The 23530-nt window shown below is 40.1% G+C and overlaps 1 protein-coding gene across 1 annotated transcript in view; it reads left to right on the forward strand.

The window, feature by feature from the left end:
- The first annotated feature begins 1540 nt into the window (after window positions 1–1540).
- The window catches only part of tspan17.S (tetraspanin 17 S homeolog), a 36797-nt gene continuing 14807 nt past the window's right edge, over window positions 1541–23530 (forward strand). Inside the window, 3 exon segments of the mRNA NM_001091358.1 lie at window positions 1541–1835; window positions 17701–17751; window positions 22746–22892. Of these exon segments, the coding sequence (NP_001084827.1) occupies window positions 1749–1835; window positions 17701–17751; window positions 22746–22892 (285 nt within the window). The 5' untranslated portion in view covers window positions 1541–1748.

Genomic DNA, 23530 nt, shown 5'->3' on the forward strand with positions numbered 1-23530 from the left:
CTGAGGTGACAGGCACCTTCTAATATGAATGCTGCACGGGGTGGGGGCTGTATCAGGTGTTTCTCTGCTAGCTGCAATACACCACTGGAGAATTGCTACTTATTAATTACCTAAACCCACCACAAATGCTCACAAAAAAAACAGGATGTTGGGAAAAGTAAAGTAAATCCTGTGTTTTCCCTGTTTTGCACAAAAAATAACAAAAAAAAATGTCTTATTTAACTCATGCAAGATTACTGGCCTTTTAAAAATCACTATGATTTACGTTATCTACAGTGTGAACTTTCCTCTGCAAGCGGTTGTGACAATGCATCCACCTTATAAAAACAGACAAAAAGTCAGCTGCTCCCAAATGTACTTGATTTTAAAACGAGGTCCAAGTTAGGAATCTGGCAGAACCTGAACTCTATTGAAAGGGATATAATCCCCATCATTTTCAAGGGAAATCCTAGCCCTGGGCTTCTCAACCGACTGCTGGACTTCGCACGGCAGCTGGATTTTAAGCAATGAAAAAAGGCGTTTGGAGGAGACATTTTGTATAAAAAATAAGAACGTACCACTGCATTATACTCATTAAGATATAGAAGAATTGTGCTTTAAAATTTATATTTTGAATATTTCTTCAAAAACCCTAATAATCCCTTCCAGGTCCTGCTCCCTGAATTCCCAGGATGTGTAGGGGAGCCTGCAGCACTCAGCTCACATACCTCCCAACCTTTTTCAGAGGGACAGTCCCTCTTTTGACAGCTCAGCCTGCAATCCCTCATTTGTACTGGAAAGTCCCTATTTTCTCTGCACTGAACAGCCAGAAAAAGAAAAAAAGTTTCTAACTTAATTGGCTTCTAGCAGAGAGCACAGAACAGCTAACGGGTGCAAATAAGATACTTTGTAACAATTTTCAGATACAAAAAAAAAACAGTTTAGATAAAGAGAAATATTTTCCAACTTTCACAACCTTCCAAATTTTGTAAAATGGACATGATAATTAGGGGTGTGGCCACAGAAAGGGGTGTGGTCAAAAAATGTGCTGCCTTTTTAGTGTGAAAACATTTTTTGTCCCCTCTTTTTACTTCCAAAATTTTGGCAGGTATGCTGTAGGACAGGAACCAATCAACAGCTTGCAGGACCTGCTAGGGAACTGAAGCCTGTCTGTGCTTGTGTGACTGCAGGGCTGTGATTGGCTGTTGCCCTCAGACTGTGCTTCTGGCAGGGACCATTAGGACACGCCCACCTCTCATTTAAACACAGACAGGGACCAGAGAACATCTAAAGGAAGCTATTTTTAATGACAATATAAATTTTTAGCACCATGTAAAAGCAACACCATATAATACTTATATAATTGCCTACAAAATTATGTTGTTTTTTAATTTATCCTATGTCTCCTTTGAAGGAAACTACTGCGCAATATTCTAGTGTGTCCACAAGGGGTCGTTAGAACACCCCTCGGCAGGAAACTCCCATAGATGGGAGGGGCTGTCTTCATCATCACCGCATCCAGGATAAGGCAGCACAAGAAGAGACATGGATATCCCATGCCCGAATCCCCGGGAAGATCTATAACAATAAGCTGAGCTTCCAGCGCTCCCTGTACCTTCCCAATGTCAGCCTTAAGCGCTCGGGAAGCTTTGGTATCACCCCCTCCTCCTGCCTTGCTCTGCTCTCATTTCTGATCAGGAATCCCTGCGCCTGTTGGACTGATCCATTCCTGCTGCTCCCCCCTCCCCTTTCCCGACTGGATACAAACAATGTCAGGCAAACATCAGCATTTTAAAGGTCCCGAAGTGAGCTGCTGTGTGAAGTATTTCTTGTTTGGATTCAACATAGTGTTTTGGGTGAGTTTCTTGCTGGGAGATGGGAATGTAATGGGAGAAAGACAGAGCCTTTTGTATTTTGCCTGGGGGTGGAATATATTCTCAGAGGGGGGGGGGACGCTGGTCTGTTTCTATTGTTTGTGCAGTGCTGGGGTAATGAGCCAGTGTTATATTCGCTGGGGTAGTTAAAGTACAGCTGCTGCTGCAGGATGGGCACCCCCCTTTTAAACCAACCAGTGGAATCTCCTGACTCCTTTTCACAGGACTGGCAGCTAACACCATCAGGAAAAGCCATTTGTTCCAGGAGGCATGGGATTCACGTCTTTAGTAGGGTTAATGTGTGCAGGAAGGATGTGTGTATGTGTAGGTGGCTGTTTGTTTTGCTTTCCCAGCTGTAAATCACAGCCTATTGGATTTTGCCTTGCCTGTGCAACCCCTTGTCTATTGGAGAATGTACTAGTTACTTTGCCACCTGATCTCAGGGTGCTGTGCCCACATTGGGTGCTTGATCTCCACTGGAGGGCAGGGTGGGAGGAGTCTATAGCTTGGGGTTAGAGGTCATTGGCTCCTGCTTTATTATTGGGGAGGGTGGGTAGGAGCCCACTCAGTTGTGGGAGAATCATAAGTGTACTCACCGATGCATTGTTTGTGCATGGCCGCTTCTCTCTCATATCACGGGGTGATGCAGTAACATGTGTATATGCAGTCTCTACTCACTATTTAGTCGTTATCTAGGGCTTATTTCTTAAGGTGGCCATAGACGTAGCGATCCGCTCGCTTGCCGACATCGCCGAACGAGCGGATCTCTCCCCGATATGCCCACATCGAGATGGGTGTTATGGGGCTGATCCGATCGTGGCCCCTAATGCATCCAATACGGGCGGTCGAATCGCAGGACCACAAACACACACACACAAAAACACACACACACACAAAAACACACACACAAACACACACGCATAAAAACACAATAACACACATGCCCACGATCCGATGGGATTTTTTAACCTGCCCGACTTTTGGCCAGATATCGATCAGGGAAGCCCGTCGGATGGCCCAACACACGGGCCAATAAGCTGCCGACTCGGTCTGTCTGCAGCTTTACTATCTCAATCTGATTTAAAAAAGATTGTATACTTAGTAAGCAATATTCTGATGGCTGGGCAAATAGATCCTGCCTAGATGAACTACAGTTCCCAGCATCCCCTATAAAGTAAAAAGTAATTACAGGGTTGCATGTTGGAAAGGCCTGGTTTATCTTTATCCTTTTCAATGAACACATTTCCCTTCTACATGTAAATTAATGCTTTTATTCCATCGGCAGTACTGCAGCAGTGGCTTTTTTAGTGACTGCTGCAGTGGCTTTTCTAGTGGGAAAGAAAGGGAAAGTCTTATATTGAAGAAGGTGTAGGATCATCTCACAGGGGCAGCACAAGAGGCAAATACAGTGAATTATAGTTAATGAAATGCAACACACAAATCTGGCTACTCCTGAAAAGCTCCTGTGACTAAGCTTCTAGACTTTGTCTTTTTTTTCTGCAGTTTAGTTTAGTTAGGATCAGCTACAAGGTGTGACGGTACTTATTATTACATAAAAGAGATAATAAAAAAATTAAAATGATTTACCTAAAATTGACTCTATGGAAGACGATCTTCCTGTAATTTGGAGCTCTCTGGATAATAGGTTACCCTCTATTGTACTTACATACAGAGTATGTTCAGGAATAGATGTTCTGATTAATATATTTCTACATGTTTACATTTGGCATGCACGTGTACATTTGCACACCCTTTGTCCTGTTTATTTCATGGGATGTGGTTTTTAATTTCCTTGTGCAGAAGGGATATTTGAGCGCAGGTTTATTTGAAGCATTCTTATCTACACACCCTATAAGCTAATGCCTCATTGCACCGCCTGAATGAAATAGCTTTGGTCTGTGTTGCTCCTTCCCATGCAGCAGACAGTAGGATATTGTTGTACATTGTTGTCATTACAAACACAGGTTAAAGCAGACATGCCCCAAATGCAAACGACATGTTTATTTCTATAATTCTTGTGCAAGTATTTATTCAGGGTCCCCTTGTCTCATAATGAGGTTTCAGATATCCATGTACTCAGACATGTCACACTACAATAAATTAATAGATTTCATCCTGAAAGACTGTTTCCTTTTGACACCACTTAAAGGGGCTGTTCTTCACCTTTCAACACTTTTGTCAGTTCGGTTTTTTCCAATAGTTCCCCAAGACTTTTTCCAATTACTTTCTATTTCATATTTGTGACAGCTTTTCTAATTTTGAAGCTTAAAGTTCCATTTTTCACCTTCTTGTGTCTTTCTAAAGCAGCTCGGGGCCAGGGGGGATACAGACTCTGTAAACTGTTCAAAATTACTACATTAGTTGACACATTTCTTATTTTTGGCAGAATCCCTGAGTTTCATTAAATGCAGCTGTTAGAATTGAAACAATAGTTGCTAATATTCCATACTGGTTGCTGAGAAATGTATCAAATTGTAAGCATTCAGAACCTGCACCTAGAGTTGCCAGACCCTTTACCCACACAGATTTGGAGCCTATGCCTTAAAAGACCAGTAACATAAATATTTTATTTTTTTTTTTTTAAAAAATGTTTCTACTTAACAAAAAAAAACCCCCACCAAGACAGTTTTAACTTTAAATTCGCAAAGTCTTTATTTAGAAATTCATTCTCTGCTTGCGCTCCTCTTCAGAAACGGCGACAGGGCGATGATCCATCGTGCAGCAGTCGATTTCTCCTCTCTGCCTTCTGTAAGAGATAGCCAGGGAGGAGAAATCAAGCGCCGCCCTGTCGCGGTTTCTGAAGAGGAACGCAGGCAGCGAATCGGTAAGTTATTTCTTAATAAAGACTTTGCGACTTTAAAGTTAAAAACTGTCTTGGTGTTTTTTTTCGTAAAGTAGAAACGATTTTTTTATTTTTTTTATGTTACTGGTCCTTAAGGGTCAGGCCACACAGGGCGTTTTGGGGAGATTTGGTGAACTGGTGGCTAATCGCCTAATTTTTGCTGCGACCAATCTCCCAAAACGCCTTCCCTGACTCTGCGCCGGCTAAAATGAGAAAAACGCCGGTGCTAATCACATGCGGCGGTTTGTTTTCCGAAGTCGCCCTATGAGGAAACTTCGGGCGACTTCGGAAAATGAATTGCCACATGTGATTAGCGCCAACGTTTTTTCATTTTAGCTGGCGCAGATGTTTGGGGAGATTGGTCGCCGCAAAAACGAGGCGATTAGTCGCCAGGCGACCAAATTTCCCCAAAACGCCCTTTGTGGACTTACCCTTAAGCAGGAGTCTGTGCAGCTTCACCCAAATCTTTTATACATAGAGCTTGTGTTGTTCATGTGAATCGGAAAAGGTGCTGGGGAGGGTAAGAGTTTGTTGGCCACCACAGAATGACCTTTAAAAGCTCCATTGGGCAGGGCCCTCTTTACCTCTATTTTTTCAACATATCTTATTTATTCGTAAAGTACTGCAGAATATGCTGGTGCTTGATAAATACATGTTGATAGTAATGGGACATTTTGGTAGTGGGGAAACAAAAATATATTGTGGAGCATTATCAGATGTGCAGAGACAAAGGCTAATGGGGACTTCATTGCAAGTGCAGCTGGGAGAATGGAGATTTTATTGGAAGTGGAGAGACACATGGGAATATAGACTTTATTGGGAGTACAGAGACCCAGGGAAATGGTGCCTGGTACAGTATAGTGATTTATTGACCGAGAAGAGTGATGCATTATTGAAGCAGTGAAGTCAGAGCCTGTTAAAGGGTCTTGTTATCTAAAACTGTGTAAAATAATGGTCCTTTTCTTGTGAAGAATCTAAAAACATGCACATTGCTAGTGGTCACATGGACAGGGAAATTGGGACTAATAACCAATGCACAACTGCCCATTTTTTCAGCAGTCTATAATTTCTCCTGTCATCTCACCCAGCTGTAACTGGTCCAACACAGGAGGAATTATTGTTGATTGTTCTGTCCAAAGGCTGAACAGTTGGGTCACATGAGATCTGGCCACCCGCAGTTGTATTGATCTGTCAGCCAGGTTTTTGGTTGTGGTTTAAGTTTATTTCTTTAGCAAGGTAAATGCCAAAAATTATGAGCCACCTTCCTTCCATGACACATATACTGGGGCTTTCCCAGTGACCAAATATAAAGTGAGCTCTTCTAGGAGATTCTGCAGACAAAACGGCAGTTTCCATCAGCAAAATATCTGTTGCATAAAGAGATACTGACACCAGAAATTGAACTTTTTTTTACATCTACGATAAAATTGACTTTGTGTGCTTCTTATAGTCTTGCCATAAAGTATTTGCCCAATGCTTTTACATTACCTATCTGACTCCTTGTGATCGCCTATGAGGGGGCTGCCATATTTGTGCACAGGGCCGGAACTAGGGGTAGGCAGAGTAGGCACATGCCTAGGGCGCAAAGCTGGGGGGGCGCCCGGCACATACCTGCTCTGTCGCCTACCCCGTGTCCGGTCCCGTCTCTCCTAGACTGTCGCTTTCGCGTAAATGCGCTTTTGCGCATGCGCGCCCGTCGTTTCGCGCATGCGCGCTGGAGCGCAGTTTCGCACGCACTGAGCCGGCGCCGTGGCCCGCCAAGTTGCCTAGGGCGGCTGGCCGGGTTGGCCCGGCTCTGTTTGTGCAGCAGGAGTCCGTTAGCATTAGAATCTTTAACTGACAGGCTGAGAAGGGACAGTCAGGTTGGCAAAACAGTCAGGTTTAGAAACTTCAACTAACCATTACTTACAAAAAAAAAAAAAATCCTCTTGGTAACTTTTAATGTACATTCATATTTTAAAAATAGTTTTTATAGTGTCAGTATCACTTTAACTGATCTTATTTCTAATAGAAAGAATAAGGTTGCATCTCTGCAGTACAGTTCTGGACACATTAGACATCAGCGTCTGGGCAGTGTGAAGCTGTTCCGTCAGTGCTAAAGAAGCGCAAACAGGGCGTTTTTTTAATTTATTTTTTATTTTTATAAATGTTAATTTTGTGCTTATCACTTTCCTCCCTGTGGCTGCGGCAGCAGCATTTTGATTGACATGGGAAGGATGTCTGTGCAGCCACAACAGTGAGCGGCTCTTGTTTTGCCATTACCACTCTTTATTCACTGGGCTCTGATTCATACGTAACATGTCATTTCTATAATGAAACTGTATATGCAATCATATTTTTTTCAGCTAAAAGATGGAGTTGAATATATTTGCAAAGCAATGGGGCACTGCAACCCAGAAATTTTGGAAACTACTGCTTTATGCTGATTAGCATCCATTTTTCACAATTCTTCACCTCTGGTCTCTCATCTGTTTCCTGCATTTGTTCATCCACTTTTTATTGTTTTCTCTACACTGCATCCTGCATGGACTTCCCTACATCATCACCCCTTTACCGACATTGCTTGCACAGGGTATCGTTATTTTGTTGCAAGGGTGTATCACTATGATTATACATATATTTAATGCAGGTATGAGATCCATTATCTGGGAATCCATTATCTAGAAAGCGCCAAATTACAGGCCTTATCCTATAGACTCCCATTTTAATAAAATAATTCAACATTTTAAAACATATTTCATTTTTCTCTGATCATGTTCTTGATCCTAACTAAGATATAAGTAATCCTTATTGGTGGAAAACAATCCTATCAGGTTAATTTAATGTTTAAATTATTTTTTAGAATTTTTTTAATATGTCAGATTTGTGGCAATGCCATGTCCCCAACTAGCTCAGGAGGCCAAGCCATTGAATGATCCCAATCTGGCACGCCACCTGGGTTGTCCGCTTATTTGGCACCTCACCAATTTAACAGGCTATTTTTTTTCTCGCTGGAGTTCATGGGGAAGAAACCAATATTGTACTAACTATGTACCTGAAAACTTTCATTTAGTGGTGCCTATCAATGTTCCCTCTAATTTCTTCTCAGCTATATGCTCAGTGGTAAAAATGTATACAAAATTTGGTGTTTTCAGAAAAAATTCTTTGTGCGCACCACAATTTGTGTACACTAGCCTAGAGCTTAGAGAGAACATCGGTGCCTATTCTAAATGCAGTAGTGGATTACTGTCAGCCTGGTAATAAACCGTGTAGGTTTGGCATACTGGCACTGTACATGATTTGAGAAAGACAATGGAGACGAGTGCTATGTTATAATTTTTGCAAGTATACTATTTTCAAATATTCAAGCTGTGTTTGCTTGCTTTGTCTTTTGAATCACTGCCCCTCCAAGGGCTGCAGAACGACCTTGGAAACTTCTTGTTTGCTTTGTAGCCGCCCATGTGAAAGTGCTTCAGTCGTGAACGACTTTCTTATGTCACAAGAGGCCCAATGCAGGTATTTCAGCTAGAGAATATAATTCACTTTTAGTTCCTACAGAACCAGAGAATAATGTCCTGGTGAAGAGCTAATGAATAGTATGTGGCTATTTTCAATGAGATACAGTAATGCTTCCTTGTATAAACATTATTGTTTGTATTGCTTCCCCTTTCCAGCTTAGAGTATTGATTCTCTGATTAAAGTGATTGAACTGACATTTGTATGTACAAAAAAAAAGTTAAATTGCAACATACATCCATAATAGTAGGCTTCATTGGAGGTTTTGTAAAACACACTTTGCAGATCATGTTTTATATCCAGTCCCAGATTGAATGTAAAATTGAGCTTTGTGAAGGGTAGCTGCTACCACCCATGTCACTTCAGACCGATAATCCGTAGGCATAAAATGGTGAAGAAAAATGGCAACCTCTAACCGAGTAGCCGCAAGGCACCTTCTTATTGGTGAAGTCTTCATCTGAATTAGGCTGATGCAATGATGCTTTTAGGGAACATTTTGGTTCATGCAGCCAATCGCCTGTCAGGATCACTTAAAATGAGATCCCCTACTGCTTTGATTTTTGTAAAATAGCCACCTATCACACCCCCAACTTCTTTAGATTGGGATACTGTTTACATTTGAACTCCAGGCAGCTCCTTGCAATGCCCTGAGCCTGGCTTTAGGGTCAGGTCACACGCTCAGATTCGGGGAGATTAGTCGCCCGGTGACAAACCTACTCTTCTTTGGGACAACTAATCTCCCTGAACTGCCTTCTGTCGGCTAGAATGTTAATCGCCGCAGGATGGCACTCTGAGCGATTCTTTTTCCAAAGTCGCCCGAAGTTGCCTCACGAGGAAACTTCGGGCGACTTTGGAAAACTAAGTGATTCGAGTGCCATCCCGCCGACGATTTATATTCTAGCCGACGGGAGGCAGTTTGGGGAGATTAGTCGCCCGAAGAAGAGGTGATTTGTCACAGGCCACTAATCTACCCAAATTTGAACGTGTGACCTTACCCTTACAGATGGTCTGCGCACTCCTGGGAAGCATGACAGTCTGAAGCTGCAGGCAATGTTGAGTTTGGGTGGATTAAAAAGCTTATTTAAATTGCAGAAGGTCTGCCTAATCTATACTGACATGGTTCATATTTCTATCGTATGCCTTGGTATTTGTTTTCTCCTTCGTACCAATGCTCCCATGCTATGGAATGAGGAAGTCTTTGTCAAGATGGACAGGCTCGTGATTTTGGGGTAAACAGAGGGCAGATTGAAGCTTAGCACCTTTGGTGTTGCCTTTGGTTATACCCCATGGATTTCTAAAATCTGACTAGCTAGATGGATTGTAGGCAACAAAATGTAGTTGCTGACCTCCTTCCAGATAACAGAACTGTCCTGCAAAATGTTGTTGCATTCAGTGTCCAAATGAATGATTTGTGGTAACATGACATAATTCTCAAGGGGGCCTGAGAAATGTAGGGCTATTGCATATGATGTGATAATATTTCAAAAGCACTGAAACTCAAAACGAATATACTATGTGCATACAGTCAGTACCCACAGTGTCATTTTATCCTTCTAAAAGTAGTATCAGACTGAACTTGTTCTCTTGCAGTTTCTGCCTGTATTTTTTACAATTTATTTTTTCTTCTGTTGTAACATGATGTCTAGCCCCATAAATTGTTCTACCACAACTACTTTTCTATAAGATGTTTTTTTCAACGGAGCAATTTTAGATTAGATTAGTGCCACAAAACTTGCTTTTAAATTTGGCAGTAAAGCTTAACTTGGTCTTTCTGACCACAAAAAGTCATATCACAAGCCAGCAGAGCAGAACTCTTGATAAGGATAAGGTTGACCTATGTAAAGTAAGCATGGTAGTGGTTACAACATGCTATTTATTAGCAGGTACTCGGCATCTTGTTCTAACGGGAGAAATACTTGACGGTGCAAAAAAAGAAAAAAAAAAAAATATGGTTCAGTCTGAAAAAAAAAAGGCTTGGAGAAAGTTGATCTCTCAGCAGGGCAATGATCCCAAACACAAGGCCAAAGTAAAACTGAAGTTACTCAAAAACAAAAAGGTGAATGTTCTACAATGCAATCTGTTCACTGTTTAAATATAGCCTCTTACTAGCCTGTATAAAGCTGGCCATAGACATGCAGTGTTTATTATTTGTGCAATGAACGCTCGTTTGTTTGTGTACTGATCTACCATTAACTATTCAGGTTAAAATAAGTAAGAAAAAGAACAAATCAGACCATGTTCTGGCCATTAATTGACAGACCGCAATGGAAAAAAGCAATGTCCGACAGTCACCCATTAATATTGTCAGATAGGCAATACATATAGAGATCTTATTGGTAGTCGATATAAATCTTTTAACCTGTCCAATCGATGAAACAATGCTAAATTGTATGAATCTTCACTTCGCATGACCAGTTGGCCCAGAGTAATGGGCAAAATCACTCCTAAACAGAGTATCAAGCTGGTACCTCAGACTTGCAGCTGTTCCTGTGACAAAAGGTTACTCTTAAAAAAACAAAACCTATTTTGAGTTCCAGTGTGTTTTGAAATATATATTCTGTTATATACACATACACACTCAGAAATACAATGACTGAGGGATTCTGGGAGTTGTGACATTTGGCAAGGGTTGCCTCTGCTGTGTACGGTCCATTTCCATAGTGCACTTGTGCTTTCAGTGTAAAGGCCCCATACACGGGCCAATAAAAGCTGCCGACAGACCGAGTCAGCAGCTTCTTGGCCCGTGTGTGGGGCCATAGACGGGCTTCTCCAATCGATATCTGGCCAAAAGTTGCCCAGATCTGGATTGGGCAGGTTAAAAAAATCTCATTCGATTGCGGCCGCATCTATGCGTGTATGCGGTCCTGTGATCCGACTGCCTGTATCGGATCCATTGTGAGCCGATCTACTTCAATGTGGGCATATCGGGGAGAGATCCGCTAATTTGCCGATCTTTACGCCTATGGCTACCTTAAGGCCATTTTTTCATGATGGGTGTTTGGAAAAGGAAACCATGCTAGACATGGTTTTGATATACATGCACCGCCATTTGATGTGTGATGGAAAAACAAAAGCCATTGTTGTCTGTACCTAAAATTAGAGCTCTGTTAGAAAAATGTTTCCTGCAGCATAGGCTAAACCACACTTAAAAGTGTTTTCATTTTTTTGACTGGCTCTGAGGTTCATATCATCATTATTGTCATCATCATTTATAGAGTGTCAGCAAGTTTTGCAGAGTATGACAAGGCTTTTAAAGATAAAGCTTTAATGTGTATGTTGCTTCCTTCTGCATGATCTCTGTTGTTTGATGCTGGTTCAGATTGAACAGTATACTAAGCTTACAGCACAATACTTTTGCCGTCTTTTACCATAGAGGTGCAAAACACAAGGCCATAACTCTATCCGCATGGAGTTGGATCCAAGTAAACCCTAGCAGTCCGAATCTGGCATTGCTGTACCCATAGCCCGAATAACCTGGAGCAAATTGGTTGAAGGGTCCTCGAGCGGTGGCAAGTGGGCTCAGCCTGAAGGCCATTTGGGGTAATATCTGGGGGTAATGTCTACATAATTCTTCATACCCCTGAAAAACCAACAGTATGGTAATTTAGGCGATATGGAGGTGAACATTCATTTGGTCTTCTACATTATTGGAACTATTCATAATAGCAAGGCTTGTTATTCGAAGATAAATCCTAGGGGATCACCGTAGGGCATTTCTTCCCATGGTGCTTAAAGGGATTCAATATAAAATTTCATTCCTGAACCAGCAAGTTTATATTTTTTTAGTTGTTATATTGGTGTGTAGGCAGCCATCTCAGGTCCTTATGCCTGGTCATGTGCTTTCAGAAAGAGCCAGCACTTTCGGATGGAACTACTTTCTGGCAGGCTGTTGTTTCTCCTGCTCATTGTAACTGAATGTGTTGCGCTGGGACCTGGATTTTTACTATTGAGTGCTGTTCTTATATCTACCAGGCAGCTGTTATCTTGTGTTAGGGAGCTGCTTTCTGGTTACCTTCCCATTGTTCTGCTGATGGGCTGATGGGGGAGGCGGGGGTGATATCACTCCAACTTGCAGTACAGCAGTAAACAGTGACTGAAGTTAATCAGAGCACAAGTCACAGGACTGGGGGCAGCTGGAAAACTGACAATATGTCTAGCCCCATGTCGGATTTCAAAATTAAATATAAAAAAAATCGGTTTGCTCTTTTGAGAATTGAATTTCAGTGCAGAATTATGCTAAAGCAGCACTTTTAACTGATGCTTTTTGAAAAAAAAAATTTTTTTCCATGACAGTATCCCTGCATGAACATTTCTGTACTCTGACTAAGCGATTTATAATATAATACCTACAGTTCTTAGGAACAATAATAGTTCACTGTATGCCCTTTTAATAGCCTAAGGCAATAGAAGACACTTGATCTGTGTTCCCAGTTCACCTTATCCGATTCTTTACCAGAGGGCCACCAATGTGAAAGGGTGTGATATGTGATGTGTACACCTGTATACAGGCATTTTCACAGACAATGGCATCTTTGTGAATGATGCCATTGATGTATTGGCTTGCCTTCTGTTAGCAGGTGTTGTTAGGTGAGATGCTGACGAGCTTTGCCTTATGTTATTTTACAGCAGAGAGGTGACGGCTGTAAGAAAAGCTGTCTTCTTCTATATTAAATGATGGCTTGTAACATTCACATAGCTTTCCATTCATACACCTTGCTATAGCTGCTCGGAGCAGGAGGTTTACTTTCCCAGTTTTTCTCCACTGTTGCAAATGTCATTTGCTTATAAGTTGGTCAAAAGTATGCAAAACAGTCCCTTAAGTTCCAGCTACTTTATCGGTGAAGTCTTCAGCTGAAAGAATTATAACATTGGTATACTCATAAAGCACTATATGCCTGTGGTCATGGATGCAGCTCTGGTTGTGTACTTATCCTTTTTGCTAGGTGTCTTCATCTTATTACCTTAAGCTTCATTAGTCAAAAAAAACCTTATTAAAAAAAAATATATATATATATATTTTTTATACAGGCATACATCTTTCTGCAGATATTTTATCACTAATCACAATTTGCCAGCTATGCAACCCCTCTCTAGCTTTGTTCCAGTGTTGAGTTATGTATCTTGGGGCTTCAGGCGATGACACGTAGTGATTCGTTGCTGCAACTTTTAAAAGTACTTGTCGGTGACTAATCGTGGCAACTTACGCATTCTTAGGTAAATGCCGCCTGCCGCCAGGATGTTAGTTGCCACATTGAATAGCCACAAGTGTTTTTACCCTTAAAGTTCTTCTGCTTTCCAGAGAATCTGCGCACTACCCACTATGGAAAGCAGAGTGACTTCATTTCCCACAATGGAACAAATTGAGGGAGGTGTTGGATAGCTAAATAAGTCTGTTAGCAAGGAAATGGTCCCTGTGTATATGTGTGTGTTTGGCTCCTGTTTGGTGCCTTTTTCAAGGTTAAATAATACAAAGTGAAACATACTATTTTTATGACTTAACTATACATGCCAACTATTGATACCTAATGAATCTGTGAATCTGTATAGGAATATCAAACGATACCTTTAACGAAACAAGTCCGTGCATATCCATGTTTTCAAAAGATGGATGCACCTCACTAGGTCAAGGATGATTTTGATTTGAAAATAGTTGGCACATATACTGTATTGAAAATGAAAAAATGAAAAAAATGAAAAAAAAACTGGCACATGTATATTTAAAAAGGAGCTTTGGATATGAATTGCATTGTTTGATATATCCATACAGATTCACAGGAAGCTCATTAGGTATAAATAGTTGGCACATGTATAGTTAATATTCATATGTGGAGACATTGTCCCATGGCATAAATAGTATGTTTCACTTTGTATTATTTAACCTTGAAAAAAAGCCCCAAGCAGTAACTGAAACATTGGTGTGACTGGAATAAAGCACTATGAGAAATACGGATATTTGGAGTGCAGACTACCTTTCAGTGTATGTATAAAATCTTTTTGGTTGTAGGCACCCAGCTCTAAAGGTGGCCATAGGTGCACAGATATTGTACAAAACAAATTTACGTACTATAGTCGGTGCGTGTATGGTGGGAAACGAGCCAACCGATATCGGCAGAAGACTTGGATATCTGTCGGCTCGTCGATCGGTCTGGACGGAAAACTTTGATTGGGCGCTTTTGAAGGCACCAGAACATCGCTCATGTTAGTGCTGAATCGTCAGATAAAGATAGAATTCTGTTGTTTCTACCTGTATATCTGACTATTTAGCTCTACGCATAATTGTTACACAGGACGGCTTAAGTGAATAGCCGAAACGTTGAAATAAACATCATTTTTGGATTTTGCACCTTTAAAAAGTCCTGTGAGTGCGTTTTTTTTTTGCTATATATATATATATATATATATATATATATATATATATATATATATATATATATATATATATATATATATATATATATATATATATATATATATATATATATATATATATATATATATATATATATGTGTGTGTGTATATGTGTGTGTTTAGACATCCTTTCTACGTAAGCCAGACCAAATGCTGACGTTTAAAAATGGGGTATATTTTCCCTTTAAACTGGAATTGAATATTTTTTTGTATGACATGCTTTTAGCATGGAAAATGTAACAGAGCAACATGAACATTTTCATTTTAAATGACTCCTTTATTTTGGGTAAAAAAAAAAACCATCTTCGTAGAGCTTTATACTGGTCATATACATGTTGTAGAGCCTTTAACAAAATATCCCATTCGTAGCACCTGATAACTGGGAGTTGCAGTTCTACAATATTTGGGGGGTGGGGCACTGCAGGTATTTCCAATGCCTGGCTCAAAGCATGCTTGTTTTCTCTTGTGTTCATAAACAGAAGAAGTAACACAGACACAAATACAGCAGGATTGTGCTGAGCTGATTTGCAGGCCATTGAGAGGTTGAAAGAAGCTGTTTCTGCTCTCAGCTACTGATACTCGCTACATGTATTCCTGTGTTACACCCACCTTCTACCGGAGATCAGAGGGGTCTCCCTGGTTACAGACTGGAAGAAATGGGCGTGCAATAGTTTCCATGGAAACTGAACTGGTTCGCTGTGGGAATATTTTTCCCAGATTCTGGCTTTCCCTGGTGTGAAGCAGCCTTTATGGCTTAACGACTCTACCAACCCCCAAGCACTCCTCCCTCCACTAACTTTTCCCACCTCCCACTAGCTGCCTTCCTACCTTTTCTCATCCACCTCAGGCATCTTCCTTGTCAAACTGTAAAGAACAATGGTTGGTGATGGCTCCCTGCTTGGGAAAAGACACTGTTAGATCCATTTGTGCTTGTATTCCTGATGTTTGGAATCTCATCAGGATCATAAGGGTTTTGAGTGTCATAATTGACTGATCTGCCTCTTTCCGAATCACATTATGTTGTTGTAATAGGTTTTATTTGTATAAGTCTAGTTGGGAAATTCAGCCAACTATAGGGCTCGTAAGTATATCAGCAGTACAGTTTTTATTTATGTTAAAGTATAATCCCTGACCAAGAGCCCCTGAAGTTGAAACTACATTACCCAGCATCCCCTGGAATCTATTTGAGAATGGCAGTTTAGTATCTTAAAAAAAAAAATGGGGCCCTGTCACAGTTTGTTTTGCCCTGGGTGTTCTGTGTACGTAAACCGTTCAATGAAAAGTGTATGATGCCATTGCTGATGGAAGACTTATCAAGGGGGACGTGCCCACGTGTTGCAATTAACCCATTTTCAGTGTTGGACTGGCCCACAGGGATACCAGGAAAAGTCCCGGTGGGCCAAGGTGTCAGTGGGCCCTCATGCTGCTAAACATTTGACATATTTCATGGTCATTCCTTATTTCTATGACAACAAAGAGGCTAAATAGATGGAACAAAAGAGTATAGTATGTAAAGAAAAGAGACAAGGAGAATAAAGGTTGAGTGAGGAGAGGAAGAAAAATAGAACTAAGAGTCGGCCCAATGTCTATTGGTGGGCCCCTGGTCAAAGGTTTTGGGGTAGGCCCCTGGTGTCCCAGTCCAACACTGCCCATTTTCTTGCAGTCGCACAGACTACAGACAGTCTGAGGAACATGTCCAGGCTTGTGCATTTTCACATATATAAACAAATACACTGGAACAGATTTACACATGCACAGCAACATCCATGGGCTGCCTTGGTTGAACTCTGCAACTATGAGCCAAAGATCATTCTGTAATTAAAACCACACTTTTAACATAGTGTATTCCCCAACGCTAGCCTGCTCTGTGATTATGCCTTGGATGGGAACTTAGTACAGAGAGAGCTTTCCTCTGTTGTAGGTAGGCAGTGACTTACACAGATTATTTCCAGCAGGGTTGTTCAGGGTTGCTGAAATTTAGATAATTACTGCATTGATTAGTCTGTTGTTTCCTAACATTGGCTCTCTACATGTTGCAGGCACTCCGCAAACAAGATGCAGTAGTTTAATGGGATTGCATGAAGAACTAACAATTATAATGTAATGGGGCAATGATCAGTAAGTGCTCATGGCTAGTAAATCTGACCCGTTCCACTTGAAAACGATGAAATGGCGAAACACAGTATATGGGTACACCTTTTTTTGATACGCAAGAATTTTTTCACCCATTGCAGTTTATACACATCTATTTCGCAGCTAAACCTGGTGAAAAAATTTCGCTCATCACTACCCATGGCACATAAGGCTGTTCAATTTAAAAAACCAAATCTGTGTGTGTGTGTGTGTGTATATATATTCCTACAACATTAATATTGGTAACATAATATATATTTTCTGCTGTAGTACAGTGAGTTAAGCGCACAGATGTCAAACATCTGGGTAGGAAGTTATTCTAAACAGCTGCAGGGCTGACAGGGACGGACATCCTAGATTTAGAGGAAAAAAGTCAGGCGTCCATTTCTTTATTTCTCCTGTCAACAAATGTTACAGGGCAAAAATGTTTTGTGTTTTCTCAAATTTGAGCAGGTTGGAACTTGTAAAATCAAAGGCTGTCGCTGGGTAGTCGGAGGAAGAACCTATGCAAATTTTGTTTTTTTTTGCCTCCTCCTAAAAACTGCCTGACTCCACTTTGATTGCATTTAAGTATTTTAAAGCATTTCTGGCTATGTATGGCGCACGCCATATATATATACCTAGACTGTTTCTGCATACAGAATATTGTACTAAAACACGCCCTAAAGAATTTATAAGGCACCTGATGTTATTATAATAAAATCTAAGATACTGTTAATATCCGTGTCCAATAAGCAGTCCTTCGGTTTTTATTCAGGACATGCAGGGTAGGACAACAGAAGTATATAAGACACCATTACACAAGGGTCAGTTTCAGCAATTCTGTCTGTGATTTTGTTGGGTCACAGCTGTCTGTATGGGATCCAGCTGGAATCTTTTGTGCATGATTGTCTGTTCTTGCTCTGGATATCTTCCCTCCCCCCTTTACAAGTTCTAATAATTCCAACATATGTTTCTTCTCCCCACAGTTGCTTGGAGCTAGTTTTCTAGCTATTGGCTTTTGGGCATGGGCAGAAAAGGTAAGTCACAATAAAGCATGTAATCAATCTATTTTTGTGCTCGGGCTGTAGAATTAACTAATGAAGTCTGTTAAGGCAACTCTTCTTAGTTCAAACAAATTTATTGTTGTGAAAGAGGGTTAAGCTGGCCATAGACGCAACGATCTGATCGTACGAATCATTGTACGATCGGAGTTCCCCATCTCCCGACCTGCCACTAACCATTCCGATTGAATAAAGAACAGATCAGCCGATGTTCTGCCCCTGACAGCAATCGTACGATAGTTATGTCTGACAAAAGCTAGTGACAGTCTCCCACTGAAAATCGTACGATCGGCAATACACGCAGAGATATTATCGGCAGCCGACAGAAATCTATTAACCTGTCCGAACGACCGATCTCCGTCGGACCAAAAATGTCAGGACTCTCCACACACGGTCGGAAAATGGTACGAATCCTCGTTTCGAACGATCAGATCTTTGCATTTATGGCCAGCTTTAGGTCTTTGAGCTATCATTTTGCCAGAGCTGCCTTTATTGGGGTATAAGCACTGGGCCACTCATTTTTGAGAGGTTGTGCAGTATAGTAGTTGCATGGAAAAGTACATTTTCCCCATAGATTTATCTCTATTTTTCTGCATAATGGTGGCCATATGTGCCCACGTGAGTCAAATTTTTGTTCTTGTATAGACTCCACTTAGATCCACTCCAGTGGCCTGGGCAAATATATTGCTGTTATTGGGCCATCCGACTGGATGATCCAGTAACGCATCATCTTACCTGTGTTTTCCACTGTATGATCACAGGTGTGTGTGGCCACATTCAATTTTTATATGAGGTTTATTTTATTTAAGGATTCTAAGGCCTCTCTGTAGATAATAAAAAAATAAATGTTATTTGGACATTTTCAGCTAATATATGAGGGTGTGCTCATCCAGTAGCTATCACAGCCTCCCACTGACAGCCATAGATTGTCAGGCAATTCTGGGAGTTGTAGTTTTGTTTACATCTGAAGTGATGTAGGATTATAAATATTTAGGGTTTGCACACGTGGAGACTTTGCCTTGGTCTCTGAACATTTGGCATTGACTGAGGTTGATATTAGCAGCAGTTCAATCTGAGGTTTCTCTCCCACTTCTCTAGTATGGATTGGGAGGCATTTCAGTTTAATCTGAAAACTTTTAATCATTCCCCCACCCTGTTCCCTACATTAGCAGCACGCTGGGCTCACAGTGGGTTTATCAGGATTTATAGCTCTGCTATCTGAAAACAGGAAACAGTGAAAGATGCATTAAATATGCTAGGTAAACATATAATGATGAATCTTTATTTCACATTCATTACTTTTGCCTTCTGGGGATTTAAGGCCTTAAAGTTGCATTGCTTTTACAGTTGAATTATAATGTTTATTTAAAATGTATTCCTTCAGGATTCCTTATGATAACGTTAAATAATTTTCTGAAAAATAAAAATCTCCTTTGTTGTCTACAATCACCAACTATTCAGAATATTTAGCTAGATATTTTTAGGCTACACCAATGCTTTTAAATTGTGTAACTCCTTGCAACGCAATTTCGTCTTCCTTCCACACAATAACATTTGGGAATGAATGAGTTTATGAATAAACATGTTCTTTATAGATCTCAGCCTATACCTAAATTTATTTATGGTGTTATTTATTGAGTTTTTAGTGCAACACATTTAAAGCCCTATCTGTCTCTCTACAACGGAGATGTTAAAGGGGACCCGTCACCCAAACAAAATTATTCTAAATCCTATTTTATCATGTTAGTCAAGCAAAACGAACTTTAATTACACTGTATAAATTATTTGAATATTGTTTCCATCAGTCTGGGAACTCATAATTATAGCAACCAGGAAGGAGCCATTTTGTGGAACTTGTTATTAAGGCAAGCCTTGTATCCTCTCAGAATCTTGTTTGTGCACCAGGGGACAGGGACCCAATGTCCATCCCCATGCACTGGTTACACAATTAAATCGTTAAGAGAGCTGGGGGAATGCAGGGAGAGCAGTGACATCTAGGAAGTGCTGAATGGAAAGTGAAAGTAATTGTCTGCCCCGCCTCTATGCCACTGGCATAGAGGAGGGGCAGACAATATTTGATTGACAGCTGATATTTTTAAATGCGTTTACAACAGCTATGAATGCTTTAATAAAAAAAAGAAATTGGATTTCATATTTAATTTAAAAAGGACTTTTATTATACAGAATTTTATGTCTGGGTGACGGGTCCACTTTAAAAGTAGCAAATTTACGTAGAATATAGGATTCATTAGTGAAGTATCCGTTGAAAACACAGAGAGGTTTTAGAACTAAGTGAATATGTGGATCTCGGAGCAGGGCAATTAAAAGCCTTGCTGTGACAGACAAGCATAATGAGAAATGAAGGTAGAAATGATTTTTGTTCCCTTTATGGTTAGAGGATTTATGGAAATGGCTGGCAACCATTATCCCCTATAAGGTTCTGAACTTATGTTCTACACACAACAAAAGAAAAAGTATGTATCCACACACAAAGTACTTTCACAGACCCTCCCACCAATATTCTCACCCTGTGTTAAAGTGTGATTGTTATGCACACATCCCACTAGATATTCGAGGGAATGTAGTGGTAATGTACAGACCAATTGTCCTCATTTGTGTAAGATACAGACAGGAGTTTTTTTGTGTTACACTGACTGACTGACTGACACCCTGTAGAGAAATAAAGTCTTACATATATTTATGGTGGACCACATAAAGACATGCACTGCTTTACTTATCCTCTGCTAGCAATTGGATCCTATTTAAAGGAAAACTATACCCCCCAAATGAATACTTAAGCAACAGATAGTTTATATCAAATTGAATGACATATTAAAGAATCTTACCAAACTGGAATATATATTTACATAAATATTGCCCTTTTACATCTCTTGCCTTGAACCACCATTTCGTGACTCTATCTGTGCTGCCTCAGAGATCACCTGACCAGAAATACTACAACACTAACTGTAACAGGAAGAAGTGAGGAAGCAAAAGGCAGAACTCTGTCTGTTAATTGGCTCATGTGACCTTACATGTGGTTTGTGTGTGTGCACAGTGAATCTTACGATCTCAGGGGGCGGCCCTTATTTTTTAAAATGGCAATTTTCTATTTATGATTACCCAATGGCACATACTACTAAAAAAGTATATTATTATGATAATGGTTCATTTACATGAAGCAGGGTTTTACACATGAGCTGTTTTACTCAGTATCTTTTAATAGAGACCTACATTGTTTGGGGGGTATAGTTTTCCTTTAAGGGACCTGGAGTGCCCCTGCCTTACTTCTTTTACATGTTTTTACACTTTGCAGGGTACAGACTGAAAGTCTAGAAAGTATGTATTGACAAAAAAATGAGATATTTCTATATCCAAATGCTCACTCCAGCAAATACTGAAAAGTTCTATCTGCCCTCACTCTTAATGGGGCAGTATACCCCCTTGTTCAACATGAGTGCAGTGAACAGGGCTAGTACTAAATATACATTTTGTCTATTGTTTTAATTACATAAAAATCTATGTATTTTTTTTTTTTTAAGTTAAACTGGACAAACAGGCAAATTGAAGCTAGTTCATGCTAGGTCCTTCCTTGTAAAATACAAAATTAGATTACCAGTGCACAAGTAAGCAAAAGTACTTGCTGGGGGATTATTTGAGTTCTGTTTATGTAGCACACAAGGACCAAACATGGAGTAACTTCAGTCTTCATATTTAGCTAAGAAAAGAAAAGAAACAAAAGCCACAGATTTTACTTGAGTTCTGTTTATGTAACACACAAGGATCAAACATGGAGTAAAGCTGGCCATAGACTCAAAGATTTGCTCGTTTGGCGACATCGCCAAACGAGCGGATCTTTCCCTGATATGCCACTAATGGCATGGCTATATCGGGGGTAATTCGAATGTTCGGCCGTATGGCTGACTGATCGAATTACGATATGCCAAGGGGCTCCGACGGGTCGGTCGGTTAAAAATCAAACCTTCCCGATCCATATCGTGGCCAGATATCGATCTGGAAGACCCGTTGGAAGCCCCCATACACGGGCAGATAAACTGTCAAATTGGTCCAAACGACCGATATCGGCAGCTTTATCTGCCCGTGTATGGCCACCTTAACTTCAATCTTCAAATTTAGCTAAGAAGAAAAAGACACAAAAGCCACAGATTTTACTTGATTAAAATAGGCAAAAAGTATGTTCAACCCAAGCCCTGTTCATTGTACTTATGTTGACAAGTCGGGAGACTGCGCCTTTAATTGAGTGTTAAAACCAGCCTCTTATTCTTGGTATTAAGGCAAAGATGTGTGTAGCATGGGGCATATAAATACCTTTTGTTTCCAGAAGACTTTTACTGCAACTCTTGTTACCTGTTATAATTAGGAGCTCATTCTTCAGAAGGGATAATGCCTGCCCTCCCACATTAACGCTAAAGAATCATGTTAAATTGTACGTTTGCTTTGTAGCAAATAAAAAGTACACATAGATTTTACTTGTCTTTTTCCTTAGGGGCTAATTCGCCATTTATTAGGCTACAGAAAGTATATTGTGTTTATGGATGGCCCATAGCCTCTATTTACCACTCTACAACTCTAGTTTTGAAATTCATAAAAATAAACATTTGTCTGTTACACAAAGATTTTTTTATTTTATCAGTATCAGAGTTGATTTCTCACAAGTGGAATTGCCCACCCAAATTATTAAAGGTTAAAAAAAACAGAACTTCATGGGTAGTCCCAGTCTGACGCAATGAAATCTCCTATCAGAGGGAACTCCTTGGAAAAACAAAATCATCCTGTTTTTCAGTTCTTCTTCATCCAAAACTAACAAGCTGTGCATTTGTCCTGCATTAAACATTCTGCTTTCCAAGATATTAGAATCTGCATGAATACTTGTTTGGAAAATGAACAGGATGTGTTGTTTTTGTCTGGTTGTGTTCTTACAGATGTATTCATGTTTTTTTTGACTGCAGGGTGTCCTGTCCAACATCTACTCCATCACAGACCTTGGTGGCTTTGACCCCGTTTGGCTCTTCATAGTCACTGGAGCTGTCATGTTTGTGTTGGGGTTTGCCGGCTGCATTGGAGCCTTGAGAGAAAACACGACACTCCTAAAATTTGTAAGTATTAATGAAACCCTGCAAAGTATTGTGGAGAACCCTGATTTGAAAAATTTACAAACTGTGAAATGTAACCGAATAAATGGTACTTAATGATGTTACTGATCACATGACTTAAACATTTTCCACTGTAATAAATAACACGGATGCTTTTACAGTCACCACGGAGATCCCTTTCATGACCTCTATAAAAGCAGTTTGACTATAGCCTGTGACTTATAATATCCTTATATATTCTAGCTGGGGGTACATTATTCAGTATGTCATAAAATAAGATCTGTTGCTGGAATAAAGCAGGGTTAAAAGCTTCAGTTTTTCTGTGTCACTCTATCGAAGCCTAATCCAGGTTAAAATAGTAAAACAGATTTAGAAACCTGTTCTTCTTCTGTCCACAAGGTGTATAAAGTGTGCTTGTGTTAATGCTGGCCTTTGAATGTGCACAGAAGCCCTATTGCTTTTAATAGCCCTTTTTTTACTTATGTTTAGTGGCAGTCCTACTGTAGCTCATAATACATGACCTACACCATGATCTTCCTTATTGGCATATATATGAATAAAAATTGTCCTTTTACATTGCACATACAGTCCTATTGCTTTATAATAATATATTTTACCTTTTTGAAAGAGAATATATACTG

This window comes from Xenopus laevis, chromosome 3S (genome assembly GCF_017654675.1).
Source record: "Xenopus laevis strain J_2021 chromosome 3S, Xenopus_laevis_v10.1, whole genome shotgun sequence".
Classification (NCBI taxonomy): Eukaryota; Metazoa; Chordata; class Amphibia; order Anura; family Pipidae; genus Xenopus; species Xenopus laevis.